The sequence below is a fragment of the Saccostrea echinata genome, unplaced genomic scaffold (genome assembly GCF_033153115.1).
Source record: "Saccostrea echinata isolate AGI-Se365-2 ecotype Australia unplaced genomic scaffold, CSIRO_AGI_Sech_v1 ptg000047l, whole genome shotgun sequence".
In the NCBI taxonomy this organism is placed as follows: domain Eukaryota; kingdom Metazoa; phylum Mollusca; class Bivalvia; order Ostreida; family Ostreidae; genus Saccostrea; species Saccostrea echinata.
Genome location: NW_026889796.1, coordinates 16,631,575 through 16,646,958, shown reverse-complemented (window position 1 = coordinate 16,646,958; position 15,384 = coordinate 16,631,575). Strand labels below are relative to the sequence as shown.

The following is a 15,384-nucleotide window of genomic DNA, read 5'->3' as shown; positions in this document are numbered from 1 at the left end:
CCAACATGGGTTCAAAGTTATTACAAGCACTAATTTGTGCACATGTGTGAGAGATATTAAGAGTCAGTCTTTGTTCAATACTACCGCAATCACTGGTTGCTATGTTAAAAATGTAACTTCCGCTTTCAAAAGTGTGTTCGTATTATTAAACGCATCGACAGAAAATTAAATAAAATTCATAACATGCAAGGATTCAAATTATTGTCCATTCTTATACCCATCATAACTTGCGCATTAAACAGCAAGTATGTTATTTGATGAAATCGAGGGTAACGAGGGCTGAAAATATAGCGAAATCTCACTATAATAGTGATATAGCACTATTATAGCGGAATTTACGTTTCCCCCCAACCTGTTATGGACTCGACTGTATATATTTTAATACTGATTAATCGGGAGATAATATTATAAACATTAAAAAATTACTAAGTGGAACCCGGAAAATGTCATTTTAAAAAAATCTCCTTAAAGTTGAACACGACTTGTAAATATCCTAACGCCACATTAGTTTTCCTATCTTCTATAACAGCACAGCACCTACATATACTCTTCCTTACACCTGATTGCACATTCAGCTTGGCCGTCGTGTAGTACTTCTTACGTTGTCTTAGTGTTAACATTTTAATTCGTTGTTTTACGTGAAATATAGAGATAACGAACAGTATTCAAGTTCAACCCTAACAAAAAATACTATACTTAACAATAGTTTACTGTAGTATCAAAGTTTTTTTTTTAATATAGTAAATAAAAGTATTTTTCTATGGATTTCAGATTGTTATATTTTTTTTCTTCAGTTCATGCATACACATTTTTATATTTAATGGAAGTATTATTTGTATATTCACATATTATTTCCAAATTTTACATAGCTGCAGGTAAAGTTTCATTGTAAATAAAAGTATCAAAAGTTTTCTAGTAAAATATCCAAATATGAAACAGATGTTTCAGACTCTATGGTGTCTTTTATTTCAAGTTCTCTGGGATATATCGAATCGATATATGAATGGAAGTTAATATTTTTAATTGAAAATACGTCGTCGATATATCTAAATGTCGAGTTGAAGGCCACAGCAAGTGTTTTCTTCTTCTCATGTAGAAGTTTTTGAATAAATTCTGCTTCATACATGTATGAATAAAAAAATAGGTCCGCTAATAACGGGGCACAATTGGTACCCATATGGGAATTCAACAGATTGTTGGAAAACCCGATCTCCAAAAGCTACATAGATATTGCCAATTAGAAACTCAAGATTCTTTTTAAAGCTGACCACTACTCGTATAAGGCATTGTCCGCCATATTTCTATTTCATCGGCGCTATCCCAACAACCCCTATTTTAGCCGGAGACCTTTTAACAGTTCGAAGTATTACGCTGTAGAGGTCTCACCTGAGAAGACGTACATCTTACATTGCCGTATTACTCGGTCGCGATGAAATTATCAACCTTTACACACTTTTTCCGAGCCAGGAGAAAAGTAACATCAAGTATGCAAGTCAATGCATTATTTGCAGACAGAAAATGCACATAAAACAAGGAATAAACTCAAAAAAATCTAAGACCACGAAAGGAATACTACATGTCGGTCACGAGTTTCAAGTGTGCAATCGGGTGTAACGAAATCGAAGGGTTTATATACCTGTGTGGAGGTGCCTATTTATGAGTAATGTTCAGCTTTAATATCAACTTCAGAATACTTGTGTGTACAACCAGAATGTTTTATAACAAAATAATTTTGCAAATGACCAGTGACAAGATAAGTATATTTACGAGTTCCATTTTTATTGGAAAAGCAGCTGTCTGATGTCAAAAATCCTGGACTAATTTATCGCGAGGAATGGTTGAAAAATCGTACGTTTTGATGTTACTGATTTTGGTAAAATTTACGTGCATTTCGTACTTGTTTTTAATTAAACGACCTGTGCAATTGATGTTACTTTTCTCCAGACAAAGTATAGTTGCATACATTTGAAAAATTTAATCGACTTGGTAACAATGGCGAAACACATCCTTACAGGTGAGGTCTGTACAGCGGAATACTAAAGTGTTAGGAAGGCAGAAGCTTATAATATAAGACTTATATAGGATACAGGAGCTCAAGAATAAGACGCCAACTGAGACAAATATGGCGGACATCCCTTCCTTTTACGACTCGTGTTCAGCTCTAAACTTCACAAACATCTTCTGCGTAGCATGTGGGACCAAATTTGAACAAATGAAATAAATTTCAAGAAAATTGTGAATCCATCTTGGATTTGTTTTATAACTTAAAGCCATCAGTAGCTATCATAAATTGTACTACTAAAATAAATGTGGAGTCGATTTATAATACATGTGTCATGTTGTAAATTTTGAATTTACCGGGTGGCAGTAAATACAAAATTGTTGTCAAAATTTACAACATGACACATGTAAATGCTTGAATAAATATAAAATCAAGTACTGTCTACAGGGAAAATCCCCTCCCCCCGTTTTATTTTCGCCCCTTTCGCCCTACTCACAGGTGGGCGAATTTAATACGGGGCGAATTCAAAATCAAAGTATAATTTCTTGAACAGAATTGTGACTGTGCGAATTAAAAACGGGGCAAAATTGTTTGCAAGTGTGAAAGGGCGAAAGTAACCCTGTATACAGCATATCCCTGATCCATGTTTGTAAATATGAAAAATATTAATAAATGTTATTTTTAGATTATAGCAAAACTATTAGCATGGGCGTATATACACATATGGGAAATCACGGGGATCCCCCCCCCCTGGACTTAAGGAGAGAGAGATAGAGATTGGGTTACATGATATCGACAATGATCCTCATATTCTCAATTATGCATGTCATACTTAACTCAACCATGCATGCACAAGTAAATGTCTAGTTCTAAATGACACATTTTTGTATTTTAATTATTTTGTATTTTTATAGTTAGCAAACTGTCCTTTTCAATTATTCTTTCTGATGTTTACTGGAATACAACTCTTCTGGATGTGATGTCTGATTATTATCGTACACTCACTGGCTACATTGATGGTAATGTGAGTACATTGATACTTCAGTAAATTGTTTTAAGATTATTTCAGAATAAATTGCGTTTCACGATTAAAACTCATCATTCTTATTTTAAATATTTAGATAGCAGTAGTATTTGGATCTGATCCAGCATTCTTACAAATTGAAGTTGTTTCATACAGGTAGTGATTTATTTCGACAATTTACTTATTTCTGTTAAATAAAGTTACAAACTGTTTTCTCAGATGGTTTATGCAAACATTAAATAATCTGTACTTCTCTCCTGTAATTAGAAAGAATTTTGACAATCTTACGAAAGTGGACCTCGAAGTCACATACAACAGTTCTATACATGCTGCACCAGATGTTTATGAACAGCTAAAGAGGCAAATTAACTCAGGGCTCTTCTACAATCTGTCAGTTACATCATATCTGCTTTTTGATGGAAGTAAGCAATTTTTCGTTTTTAAAACATTGAATGTTCGATTATATTCTTTTAAAATGAGCTTTCACTGAAAATGGGGGATATTAATTTGGGTCTGTCCGTCCGTCTGTCATTCTGTCTGTGTGTAACACTTTCGTTTCCAGACGATATCTCAAGAAGCCTTTGAGCTTTTATACCAGAACTTCCTATGGCCTTAAAAAGACTCTAGTGATTTTGAGGTCAAAGGGTTAAAGTTTGAGGTAATAAATTTATTCATTACAAATACATGTAACATTTTCTAGATGATACATGTAACTTTAATTTTCTTTGAGCTTTCTTCAATAAAATTTAATATCACAACTCCCTATGACGTAAAGAAGACCCCTATCGATATTGGGTCAAAAGGTTAGAGGTCAAGGTCATAAATTCTTACATTCAATTTTTGTGTAACACTTTCGTTTCCGAACAATAGCTGATAAAGTCTTGGAGCTTTTGCAGTAGAATTTAATATGTATCTCATAAATGTAAAGATATTTATTTACAATTACTGTTTTCTAAGAGAAAAAATATAACTAAAAAATAAATAATATCACAACTCCCTATGTCCTTAAGTAGATCCTTTTTATTTTGCGGTCAAAGGTCAGAGGTCACATATATATATATATATATATATATATATATATATATATATATATATATATATATATATATATAGCACAAAGAAATTCACTTTTACAAGGAAACCCACATCTGCCCCAACCCATGATATATATATATATATATATATATATATATATATATATATATATATATATATATATATATATATATATATATATATATATATATATATATATATATATATATATATATTGCATATATAGTTTTCAGATAATGATATTAGTTTTTCTGTAAGCTTTTGCAATGAAAATTATGTTCATGAATTTGTTTAACTTTAAAAAGACTCCTATAGACTTTAAGGCCAAAAGCTGAAATGCTAAGATTTATCTTGTTTCTCTCTCCATCTGCAAATTTTTTCCACTTCTTCCAACCTCTTCTTTTTTCCATAAGCGGGAGACACAAATTCTGTGAAATAGCTTTTTCCTCTAAATGACGGTCATTTCGCATAATCTAAGTTTAAGGACACTTAACTCAAAATAGTCTATTCAGAGCTTGTCAACGGTATCTGCATTTTGGGGTCACATGAGTCACTCTGGTGACCTATTGCTCTCTGCTTTCGTCTATTTTTGTACATCGGTCGTAAATTTTTAAATATTTCCTCTCTTGAACTATTTCAAGCAATGATCGAGTCTGTTTGCATGATTACAAATGAGCTTAAGACCCTCTACCAAAATTGTGAAATTCATTGTCCTGGGTCAAAGGTTCTAACATACAGTGAAAATGCATTTTTTGAAAATATTCTTCTATCCCCGTATCCATTAAACAGACTAAGTGCAAAGATATGATGAACAATGGTGCCTCTTCCGATATTGTGAAATAAATGGCCTCTGGGTCTGGTCATATCGTAAAATTGCATTTATTAAGTTCTTCAAAAATGTTCTTATCTGCTCCTGGCTTTTAGCAGAAAATTAGTACATGGTTATTATGAGCAAGGCTGCGTCTTCCAAAATTGAAAAAAAAAATCATGGACACTAGGCGAGGGGATCTGATACTAGGGCGAGGCTTTATTGATCATAATTACGGTAAAATTGCATTCATTCTTTAAAAATCTTTATCTCTGCCCCTGGGTATAAAGACAAGTTAAGCGCATGGTTAAGATGAGCAAGGGTTCCTATTCAAAATTGTGAAATTCATTGCCACTCGGTTAGGGATTCTGGTGTTGGGGCGGGGCTCTATTGATCACATAGGTTAAGTACATTAATTCGTTGAAAATCTTCTTCTCTGCTCCTGAGTACTAAGCAGACAAATTTATTGTGCCTGGGTGAGGAGTTCTGGTGTTAGGACAGGGATCTTTTGAATATGTTATAAAAAGTGTTAATTCTTTGACAGTTTTTTCTCTGCTATTGGGCAAGTAGGAGGCAAACAGTAAAAAAAATGCAATGATTAAGAGTGTTTATATCAGATTTATGAAATTCTTGACCATTTGGTCAGGAGTTCTGGCCTGAACAGGGCTCTATCGATCATGTAGGGAAATTTGTTCTCTACATTGAGAGAAAATATTGAAGAATAAACGGCTTCCATCTTTTGAAACATGCATTTAAACAGGCACCCTTCCTGGGAAAAAATTAATGAAAGATGTTATAACGAAAAATCAAATGTTAGTAATCAATTAAAAACCAAGATTTCTCAAACTTTGCAGTTCATCTTTTACAAATGGTACACAATACTGGAATAGGGGTTATACCAGGTATTTAATTTTTAGGAATTTACAAGCACCTTAGCTGGTTCTTATTCTGGTAAAAGAAAAATAAATTACGAAAGTAACTATTTGAATGTTCTATTTCAGATACAAGGAATTCTAGTTGTCCTATCGTGACGTCAGTGTCAACAATCTGTCACGATGTGTGTGTTCAAGACACGGACTGTTCAACCAGTGAGAAATGCTGTTCCAATGGATGTGGGCGAATCTGTCAGAATAGCACAGGTTTCAAAAATACATACCCATATAAGAACACACAACTGTAATAACCATTTTAAGGTCACCTGATTCATTCAGGAGACCTATTGTTCTCTGTTTTCGTTCGTCGTCGCGAGCTGTCCGTTAACATTTTAATGACTGGAAAGAAAAAAAAATGAGTAAAGAATGTGTACGCATTTGATGTGGATTTGGCAGGAATCTGGGCGCACTCAAACATTCATTTGTTCTTTTTCTTGTAATTTGCTATCTCTGTGTGCTCTCTTAACGAAATTGAAACGTCCATTTTGTTTATTTTAATTCATTTAACAAGATCTAGACCAAAAGTTTTTTTTAATGGAGAGAAGACCCAAAGACCATAAAAAACAAAGATTTTTAAAACAAGAAATCACTTTGTGTACATGCGCTGTACGTGTCATTATAAGTAGTTTAAAATTTATGTCAAGTGTAATGCGTCGATATTATTGTGGTATAATACCTGTCTCTGATTAAGTTTACTTCAATTGTCTCGATCCTTTTATGAAGCTTGTTTGACTTTTTAACAACTAACAATTAAGTCGTTTGTCAACTTGAATAAATATATTGATTTGTTCAAAGAAAGGGGGCGTACAAGACGAGGACTATTCCCCGCTCTGAGATAATATATTTCTCAAATGTTCATGGGAAAAAAATATTTTTCGAAAATTATATTGTTGATAATGTCATCTTTAACACATTTATTTAATTGAATAACTTATTAATTGACATTATGTTTTTTTTAGTTGATTGTTAAAGCATATTTAGTGGAAAATGGATCTATCAGAGTCATTTAAGATAATTTTTGAATGTGAATGAGTCAATCTCCATTATACATGAACGTTTAACTGACTGAAAAATGAATGTAAGATCTATACTATGTTTTCTGAACTCTTTCTAATATATAAAAATGGAAAAATTTTGAAAAGAAATATGCAATTCGTCGAACTCATTTATTTAAATCACACTAACACATTCAAAATACAAGAAGACTGTGAAGCGTAGTGGTTAGGGCATTTAATATTACGCATCATCGCTAGCTTTGGAGTGAGTTCGAATCATGCATGAGGTTTTTTTTCTTTTCACGTATCTTAAAAATATACGCAGCTATGTTAAGGTTTCCCGAAGCTTTAAAATGCGCTCAAAACATAATATGTCATTGCGAGGTCGGTTTTAATTTATAAGTAATGAACTTAGTACTTCCAATTTATATAAAGGGTTTCTTCGGCTATATATTAACATATTTGTTATGATATCACATGACTCTGTTGATCACGTGACGGTCATTTATAATTTTTTGAAGTGTTTCATATAAATCGCTTCGGCGCAGCTGATTAACACGATAATTATTAACATTTTGTTATATAAATAAACTCATCGTATTCTTGTTTATCCGAAATGTGCTTGGGAAAAGTCATGGTATTACTTGGGTACAAAATATTTCCTGAGAAATTCAACTTACCTACAAATTTGAGGGTATTTTCCACACAATATCGTAATCTGTATTAAAACAAAGCCAATACACATTTTTCCCAAGCAAGATTCAGTTAAAGAACAACCTCCTCTTACAGATTTCCACAAAAATTCTCAGATTAATCCTCATTAATCACCTGCGCCAGACTCTCTTATACACACAAAATAAATTCTACCCCCAACCACGGGTATAAAACAGAGTACATTTCAAAAGTATATTTTTCATAAGCATTTTAAACATGCTGAATTTCAATCAAGGGTAGGTAAGCGTTGTATTTTTAAAATATTCGGACATATAAGACTTAAAAAACCTTTAACGACCCGTGAATTTTTCAAAAGCTATCTAGCATTTTACATGCAGTTTGAAATAAAGTGTAAAGTTCATGACACTCTCCCCGACATAACACCTCAAGTTTGCAGTGAGTTGACGTCATTTTCCATTATGACGTCATATTTTGGTAGTTCAGAGATGTGAAGGCACAGAGTGCACTGTGATATTCTACGGGAAGCCTTAACCTACCTGCGTAACTAAAAAAATACATTTCTTATCAAAAAATGATTCAATAAAATAAGGGAGTCAAAGTGTGAAAGATGATACTCACAACACAATTTTCGAATTAATATAAATTTTCTATTACCTTAAGAATTGAGAAATATCTTGTCGGGGGATTGTCCTCGCCTTGTACAAGTCCATTCTTTTAGATAAAGTAAAATTCACTGAAATCGAAAACCAATTATTTCCACCCACTAAAATTCAATGCATTTTTTATCCATACCTTATTATCTTATACATGTAGCTGTTAATTTTGTAAAATTATGTATAATGTTACCATGTACTAGTATTATGATATCATTACTGGTATTGTAAATAGACCTAAATATTACAATTTTTAAACAAGGTATTTTTGAAGTGTACCATTTTATGTGTTTCACTTTCGTTAAGTGTTTCCTGTTGTGCTAAGTCGACCAGAACGTCTGCTTTACTGATTTTTAAACAATGATTCGTACCTATGATTTCTGCAGATAGGGGCTAAATACGCTCACCTTCTTAAATATATTTATCATCTATGGACAAAAGGAAAAAATAATATTGAATTCTTTTTCATGGGGGCTTAAGCAGGGGGGCCAAAACTGTCAAAGTCAATGCAATCCAAAAAAAAAAAATCTTCTTTTCTCTAGAACACCATCAGTACTGTTGGTATGATTTTAATAAGCAATGAACTTCGTCGTCTCTGCTCCTGGGTATTAAGCTGACAAACAAAGTGCATAATTATATTTGAACAGGGCACCTTTCCAAAGTTATGAAATTCATGGACCCTGGGTCAGGGGTTCTGGTGATAGGACGGGACTCTATTGATCATACGGTAAAATGCATAAATTCTTTGCAAATTTTCTTCTCTGCTTCTGGGTAATCAATAGACAAATCAAGTGCTTGGTTATGATGAGCAAGGGTGCCAAAACTGTGAAATATTTACATCCACCGAATATTATCACCTTTATTTCTTGAGAAAACCATTGTCTTTTATCAGTCAGTAAGCATCGCTAAGCATAGCTCCTCTACGGGTATCTTGATCAGTAGCTCTTCCATCAATGAAACGTACATATCAATAATACAATATTTAATCTACTTAATCCTACTTTAAATAATTTTTTGTACAGATATAAGTATAAACAATAAAATGTCTTCCTTTGTTTGTTAGTACGAGAATTCACGTTGCAGCTGTTGCAGAAAATATTAACATAACCCGTTTACACGGGTAATGTATTTTTTCTGCAACAGCTACAACATTAATTCCCATACTAACAACCAAAGAATGCATTTTATGGTTTAAATTCGACCCCTAAGTCAGGGTTTCTGGAGTTATGATGAGTTTTTATAATAAACATGTATAGAAAAAATTACTCTGCTTTAAGAGAAATTATTCCCCTTTATCATTCACTAATGACTATAGGTGTAATAAATGTAATTAAGAGGTAAATTGAATAAAAGAATTATCAAAAAAAATTTAATTTGTAATACAAAGAGTACTTTCATAGTTTTTAATAGTCAGGTACACTTGTAAAAAAAATAGGTGAATAAGAATGAGACAGAAATACCTTATATAAGTGCATAATACATTTTTGAAGATCAAGAGAGGCCAATGGTATGGAGATATTTGCTTTATTTACTATGCGAAACCTGCATATTATGCTAAAGCACTTTCGTGATACAGTACCCGCATCGTTATTCTTTACAATTCTATCGTGTCCTATCGTGCGTTTATCCTATCGTATCGTGCGTGTATCCTGTCGTATCGTGCGTGTATCCTATCGTATCCTATCGTATCGTGTTTTCCGTTTATCAGGTTTTGCGTTTTCTATCGTGTTTTCCGTTTATCAGGTTTTGCGTTTATCGTGAAGATCGTTTATCAGGTTCTATCGTGTATCGTGTTTTGCGTTTATCGTGTGCATTCGGAAACCCTCGCTTTTTATCTTTACCTTGAAAAGAAACACTCGAGATATCTCGAGTTCATCTTTCGTTTTGTTAATTTATTTAGGATTAATCTAACTGTTGAACAAAAAGAGAAACTAATACTCCAAATCTGGTATATTTTTAAAGAAAATAAATAAATAAATAAACGTCAAGTACCGTCACCAAGCAAAGAGCATAAATCGAAAGTCAAATTCTATTTTTGGACATGAAATAATCGATCTACTATTTGAGTCATTCGTTATTTTTTTTTTTTTAATTTGTCGATATGTATGAAATATTTTTGTCAAAGATAGAAATATTATAATCCCTTTACACAGAGTCACATAAGCGAGACCTTTATTAACTTTGTTTTGATAATTATAGAAACATAAAACATTAGGTATGTGTGCAAAAAATAAATTATGAATAAAAAAAATATCAGTATCTTTATTAAGGCTATCCTTTTTATCAATGACGGAAACATAAATTTTGTCTATGCGCGCAAGTTTTGTTGTTCCTTTGTATTATTATTTTTCTCTGATAAGTATATATTATAATATAGATGTTTGCCATTCATATTTAACTACTGCAGTTAGAAGCTGTAAAAAAAAATAAATAAATAAATAAACAAAACCACACAAATTTTTATTATACATCTTACCTACTTCGGCGCGGAGATGAAGTAATATATACCGTAACTTAGAGACAGGTGGAAGCGCTCCCGTGACAAGAGAACTGACACCTACCTGCCTAATCAGTGCACTGTCTTCTTGTCAAGTCAAGACCCCCCCCCCTTTTCCCCTACATGACCGACCCGTGTGTATTCAACGTAGACATACCTGAACTCTAGCTCTCACCTGGTGTCAAGTATTTACCTTGAACCCTACTGGGTTTCAATGAAATGCATCTACTTATTTTCTGGATATTGTTCATAATTTTTATGAACAACACTTAATTAACAATTAAGATTTTATACTAAAAATTGGTAAATGTACACTTCCGTTACAGATTAAAAATTAAATATAATTGAATCAAATAAAATATAGGCGAGGTTTGTTCTCCAAACTTCGTTGATTTAGTTCATTTGTTTATCCTTATGTAATTTTTATAGGTTTACAGTCATAAATATGATTGGTGTGATCAAATAAAAAAAAATGCGCTTGCGGTACTTCTGGATCTTAGGGTTTTCTGTGTTGTCTGTCGTTGTTACATGTAAAGGCGTCTCAAAGTTACATGAAAAAAAAAAATCGCCCGGCCGGTTCTGCGGTGATACACAAGACTGGTAAATACCTTGTATTTAATTTTATTTGTGTTTATCGATTGCATATAATACGTGACTATATTGAAGAAGTCAATATATATTTCTATTTTATCTTATTTTTATTTATTTATTTATTTATTTTTTGGCTTTTTGAATCGGATTTTTTTGGGGGGGGGGCGTTATGGATCCCCCTTCCCCGCTGACTGTGCCTCATACGGGGTTAAGACTTTCATAATTTACAAAGTTTTGTCTAATTTCACCGATGTCGTCCTATATAAGATAAGTTTTGTAACAATTATTACAAAGTCTAATAGCAATAATTGACAATTATTCAATCCGAAAATCCACTTGTCAAATTGTGGAAATTGATTTATTATTTATTTTTTGTGTGTGTTCTAATATGTTGTAAACAAGTGTACGTAACCATTCAATGTTATTTAATACAAAGTTTAAGTACCCAATAAATATATTCATATACAATGTAAGCTTAGTTTACACGTATCTATAGTAGATACACATTCTGTTATTGTAAATGCTTATAACACAAGCACGCTAAGAAAGCAATATCATTTCTTTGGGGCGGCCGGGGGAGGGGGGTGGGGTCTAAAAAGAAATGTTTTGAAAAGCAAACAAAAATGGCTAAAGACATTATTATTGTCGATGGGCAATATTATATAAGCATTATATTACTACTGTATACTACACATGCTGGTACACTGTAACATTTTTTTTTTATTTATACGAGTGCATGCTCCCTTCTAGCTTAATCTTACAGGCCTATAAAAATACCTAAATAAATACAAAAGAATGGAAATGCGATATTTTTTCGGATAATAGATGATGACAGATCTAGTGACGTTTATTAATTTTATTAAATTCGATTTTTTTCGCAGGTCTCCTTCCTCATATATACATATACAATGTACTTGGAATATGTAAATAATTTCTATGTGCACGGGATATGTGTGACATAAATATTTATATATAGGAGAGATTAATTATTCACAGTCCAGTGCACGGTCTGTCTCAATGCAACTAGCAATTTCAGCAATTTTAAAACGTAAAAAAATAATAATTAATTTATATAAAATACAAATCAAATTCGTAAAAACTTGGAGGAGAAAGCATTAACCTTTAAATAATTATAACAATAAATTTTCAATCTCCCCCCCCCCCCCCCAAATTATGACTAGTATTTTTTTTTTTTTTTTTTTTTTTTTTGTAAGATTTGAATTATTAAATACAAACTGTTAAAGGCGATTTTGGATACTTCGCAGACTTCTAGCAAAAGATATTGAATCCAAATATTTCAGTTTTTTTTTTTTTTACATGTTTTTCCGTAAAAATAATCAATGTTTGTTATGAATTTCATAAGGTTTTATTTGTTAAAATAATGAATATATTTATAGCGTTTCGTGAATTTATTGCACTTGGGTGTAAAACTTCGCTTGTCTACGGACTCAAAATTCAAATTTAGCGATTCGAAGGAATTTCGACATTTGTATAATTACACAAAAAAATCGCCTAATTTCCATCATAGAGTGGAATTATTCTTAAAATAATTACAGTTTGAATTTGATGACGATCAATTTTATTGACAAAAATACCATATCTTTACAAAGCATAATTACTTCAAATGTTTTATCATGATAAATTTAAATGTTTTATCATTTCGATTTGCGGCTTTGTAAGTAATTAAAATTATCTTACTATAGTATATCAAAAATAAAACTTTTCGTCTTGTCAAAAAACGTTTCGCATTTTGAAACAATCCTATCAGGTTTTGCGTTTATCCTATCGTGAAGATCGTTTATCAGGTCTATCGTGTTTTGCGTTTATCGTATTTTGCGTTTATCGTGTTTTGCGTTTATCGTGTTTTGCGTTTATCCTTTCGTGCGTGTATCCTATCGTATCGTGCGTGTATCCTATCGTATCGTGCGTGTATCCTATCGTATCGTGCGTGTATCCTATCGTATCGTGTATCCTGTAAAGAATAACGATGCGGGTACTGTAATATATTTGATGATGGTTTTTCTTTGTATTTATGTTGTTTAACGTCCCTCTCGAGAATTTTTCACTCATATGGAGACGCCACTGTTGCAACCACTATTGAAATAACGACCACTATTGAAATAATTATTTCAGTAGTGGTTGAGAGTGCATTACAAAACCAAACTCCTTACTTCGCGACTCTAGAGTAGACGCTCTAATCACTTGATGATGGTAATAGATTGTAGATTGCAATTGCATATAACAGGGAAGTAATGCATTGTTGCTGATTACCAGACTACCTTTTATTGATCTCTGATCATCCTTTTAACTTGTTTTTGAGTTTCAGTTTATTTTGTGTTACTTTAATTCTCAATTCCATGGATCCTTTACGGGTTGTTTTATTAATCAGATAACTGTTAAGGGCCTTTGGGTCCTTGCTCACTCTTGAAGTGAACATCTTCCATTTTCTACAGATATTATCAAATTGTTCCTTCCAAACTTTTCAATTACAAACACATTTTACAGCATCTAGATATTGAACATCTAAAACAAAATCCTCTTGTTCTTGTTCTCCTGGTTCCTTTTACCGCTTTTTCACGTTATTACTTTAGATGTTAATGTAGTGGAAAATGACGATCTTAAAGCAAAGATTCTTAAAAGGGCCTAAATACAGGGAGCTTGATCTTTTAATTGGGACCAAAACTTCAATTATATTATGATTTCTGTCGCAGATTATGCCAGACGTTTGGCTAGATATGAAGTAGAATACCTACACACTTTGTTAGAGTGGATTAAATGTTCGGAAATATATTAAATAATCGTGTTAGAAAGTAAAAAGGCTAAATCCTTTAGTTTTTACGAAATCGGAGTTGATAAAAGAATTAAAAAGACTATACATGAACAATATGTTATGGTTCATAACATAGCAGAGGCTCGTTCGTTCGTTTGTTTGTTTGTTTGATGTCTCTTCGAGAAGACAAGGCTTGTAAAAATATCGTCTATATTTGTTCCGCTCTTATTATTATAACTGTATTTTAGAAGATCTTGATTTTAATTCTGGAATCCAAACTTTTACCCATAGTTCATTTCTACCTTACTGGATCCCTAATCTTCATAAAAATCCGTACAAAGAAATACCGGTATTGCGGGGTCCAGCAAATGTTCTTTACTCCTCACAAATATATTAACCACTGTAAAGGAGAAAACTTTAGACGTACTGTGTTACAGCATATTCTAGAAGAAGTCTTAATCAGATACAGTTTCTCAAAAACTCCAAAGAATTTCAAAAAAAAATAAAATAAAATAAAATCACCTTGATATCACCTCTGGGGTTTCGGGGGGTCCATGTTTTATGCCTGTTCACAGATTGTATTGTTTGTAGCTTATAAGACTGATCATTATTTGCTATTTACACGTTTTTCATTTAAAATGGAAATGAGAGACTCAAACCTTAGGGGGGGTGTCTTTCAGCTGAATTGTGAACTTATATTTTTTGTATAGTGCTATGGAACAACTTTGAAGACATATCTAAATGAGATTCAAGCTTGTTTATCTTCTTTTTCCTACATTGTCATGTATTATTGAAATGTGGTCTGATCCCAAGAACATAAACTGAAAACAGACTTAGTCAAAATTTCAAATTTGTATAACTTTTGAAGTAATCGAGAAATTAAACCAAATTTTTATTATTCTACTGTATTTGAATATTTTACAAACATGCAACTTTTCATACATGTTTGTTGAATTTAGAGTTAAGATATTCAAAATCAAAATTTTGAGGCTTAAATTTTTAGTCTCAGTTTATGGTCTTCGGGCCTGGTGTTTTTAAATGTACAATTTTTTAAACAAATTCTAGATTTTTTCATATCTGGTTGGGTAACGGTTAGTTTTGTGAGAATTTACTTGACTTAAATTCTTACTATCTTGAGCTCCATAAACACTTGAATAACAAAATCAGTTTAATAAAAAAGAATGTTATATGGTGTCTAGACCTACAAAACAAAGTCATGGTCGTTATCTGTAAATAAAAGTTATGGTATTTGTAAATAACTAAAGTGACCAACTCTTGATTTTAGCAATCATTAGATTTATTAAGGAAATTGAAATATTTTCAGTGCTTCTAGGTCAGTTAGCTCAACCGTAAATTTGCACACGGTTCTTATCATAATCAT

The 15,384-nt window shown here is 32.2% G+C and overlaps 1 protein-coding gene across 1 annotated transcript in view; it reads left to right on the top strand.

Moving 5' to 3' along the window:
• The window catches only part of LOC133202542 (uncharacterized), a 91,759-nt gene that overhangs the window by 46,399 nt on the left and 29,976 nt on the right, over window positions 1–15,384 (top strand). Inside the window, exons 45-48 of the mRNA XM_061338378.1 lie at window positions 2,917–3,026; window positions 3,124–3,182; window positions 3,294–3,448; window positions 5,892–6,029. Of these exons, the coding sequence (XP_061194362.1) occupies window positions 2,917–3,026; window positions 3,124–3,182; window positions 3,294–3,448; window positions 5,892–6,029 (462 nt within the window). The remainder of the gene's footprint in view (window positions 1–2,916; window positions 3,027–3,123; window positions 3,183–3,293; window positions 3,449–5,891; window positions 6,030–15,384) is intronic.